The sequence below is a fragment of the Montipora capricornis genome, chromosome 11, assembly GCF_036669925.1.
Source record: "Montipora capricornis isolate CH-2021 chromosome 11, ASM3666992v2, whole genome shotgun sequence".
NCBI classification, from domain to species: Eukaryota; Metazoa; Cnidaria; class Anthozoa; order Scleractinia; family Acroporidae; genus Montipora; species Montipora capricornis.
Genome location: NC_090893.1, coordinates 13,332,209 through 13,334,708, shown reverse-complemented (window position 1 = coordinate 13,334,708; position 2,500 = coordinate 13,332,209). Strand labels below are relative to the sequence as shown.

The 2,500-nt window shown below is 41.9% G+C and overlaps 1 protein-coding gene across 1 annotated transcript in view; it reads left to right on the top strand.

The window, feature by feature from the left end:
- The window catches only part of LOC138022863 (transient receptor potential cation channel subfamily A member 1-like), a 35,204-nt gene that overhangs the window by 10,539 nt on the left and 22,165 nt on the right, over positions 1 to 2,500 (top strand). Inside the window, exon 5 of the mRNA XM_068869849.1 lies at positions 987 to 1,295. Coding sequence (XP_068725950.1) covers positions 987 to 1,295 — 309 coding nt within the window. The remainder of the gene's footprint in view (positions 1 to 986; positions 1,296 to 2,500) is intronic.

Sequence of the window (2,500 nt, the reverse complement as noted above, 5' to 3'; positions counted from 1 at the left end):
AGGGGGAGAGGGGAATGGAGGTGGTTAAGGTTTAAATTCTAGATACGGGGGGTATTGGAAGCGAGAAAAGGTGTTTTTTAATGAAAGTGTCTCAACAATTTTGCAACTTGTTGTAGCACTTAAAATTAAACGCCGTTCCGACCAGTGTCATTTTTGAGGAACTAACACACTCGTTGTCTTATTAAAAAGGTTGAAATAGACACGAAGTGATTACAACAAAGTGAATATATATTTTTAAGATGACTGTCTCGTTGCCGTCGCCGTCGTCGTTGCTTAAGCTCCCTAATAAAAGTGAGAAGTGGTCCTTGCACTTAGCTAGACAATTTAAGCAACTGTCAGTTCTAAAAACTCAGGTGGCTTCAACTAGATTTAAACCCATGACCTCTGCGATGCGGGTGCAACGCTCTACCAACTTAGCTAACAACAGTTGGGAACGGGTCAGTTTTGTTGGGCTCATGTGTTTCCTCGAAAGGACTCACCCATAACTCGCACTTCAATTATATACAACAGAAATGTTTGTCGGAAGTGAGTATCGCAGCGTTGATGTTCTGCTTGCTTTACGAATCCACCACCTCCCGCTAAGCTTGTTTTGGGTCTTGTTCCGACTCTTCCCCACCCTACCCACTTGCTTTTCTATAATTTTACTGTCTTTCGTTGTGGTCCTTTTACAGCCTGTGGCGGGATCAATTTGCGCATGCGCATGGGAGCTATGCGAGCGGCAAAGCCTCGAGCAACAAGGCGCCAAAGCCTCTGGAGATTTTACGAACTGCGAATGCAACTCGGGGACACTTGCGCACGTGTCCTTCTCCCACCAGCTTCGCAGGCAGAGAAATGTCGGCCGTGTTGCTAGCCCAAACTAATTAAATAGAGAGCAGTTTAACTCTGTTACCTTCCTAAGTAAACAGTTATTACTTTTAGGCTAAAGTCATTTTTTGAAAACCAACTGTAAAGCTTGATCAAACGTCGGTTTTGATTCGTTATTGCAGAAAACAGTTTTGGCAGTTTTGGATAAGCATATAAATCCTCGGTGGCCGTATTTACCAGAGAGAAAAGGCGACGATGAAAATGATAGTGAACTGGAACGAGCTTTCAGTAGCGTGCCTGACGACCCAATGAACTACGACTTTTTTTATCACATACTCGAAGCTGACGACCATGGAAGACAACCTAAGCTTGAAGTCGCAACGGAAGTGGACGAGTGTGGAGCTCCAGTAAACACTGAAATGAAACCTAATCCCAAGTTCAACCCCAAGTCGTTGTCATGTCTGAGACGAATAGCGGAGAGCGGAAACAAGGTTTGTTACAACCCTAATCATGATATAGTGAGACATGAAAAAATTACTCAGTTATGATTGGTTAAGAGAAATACAGTATTCAGGTAACGCTGTGCCGAAAGAACAATGTATTAAAGACACACATTTTAACTGCGGAAATGAAACAAGTTAAATTTAGAGATGATCGTAGTTATGAACGGTACAAGTGTTCAGGATTCATATTCAACTTGTTTCATTTTCGTAGTTCAAGTGTTTGTCTTTGATACATTGTCCTTTCATAATATCATCGGCGGGTTCAGTTACGTACTCACAAAGAAAAAGACCAGCTTCCAGTTTGCTTGATAGCTCAATTGGTAGATGATCACTGCACCGATATCTCACAGTTCATGGCTTCGAATCCCTCTCAAGCCTGAGTTTGTCAGGCTTTCTTTTCGTTACTGCTTAAGGTAGCGTTCATAACTGAGATGATCTCCAAACTTAACGGTGCAGAAAAGAGGAAATTCAGTTCAAAACGAGGTAACAAGCTAATCATTCTGATTGGTCAATGACCAAAGAAAGTCACAGATAGCCAATCAAATGCGAGCCCTAAACGACGCAATTTTCACGTGATGGCGTGATACGCGTGTGTTGCTTTTGCTTCAAGTGCTACTACGATCAAAAATCACTTCTCGTTTTTCTTCACATTTCGAAAGTTCTTTTGCTGAAAGGAAAGGAAAGGAACTGCTTGCGCCGGAGCACTAATTAGGGACACTATAAATTGAAATCAAAAAATCAACGCAAATCAATTCAAATTTTGGTGTTTGAGGGGACACCCGGAGTACCCGAAGAAAAACCTCTCGGTGCAAAGTGAAGAACCAACAAACTCAACCCACATATGACGCCGAGTCTTGGAATCGAAAGAAGTTGGTACGAAAAATTAGTGGGGGCTCAAGCCCCCACTCGCTTTTTCCACGCAGTTGTTTTCGTTTTCCCGACTATATGGGAGCCTGGAACAGACTACTGTCTATTGTACAAATATTTTCTCCTATAAATCTGACCTTTAAGAAGCCAGTTTGGTCGTTTGAAATAAGCGTAGGAAGTACTAAAGTAAAGTAAAGTAAAGCGACCATATTTACCGTCGATAACTCGTAACAGTAGGGAGCTTAATATTTTTAAGGGCCTACTGACGTATTTTTTGGGGTGCGTTGCTAAGGATGTAATAGTTAACTAATTTGAGATAATTTGGC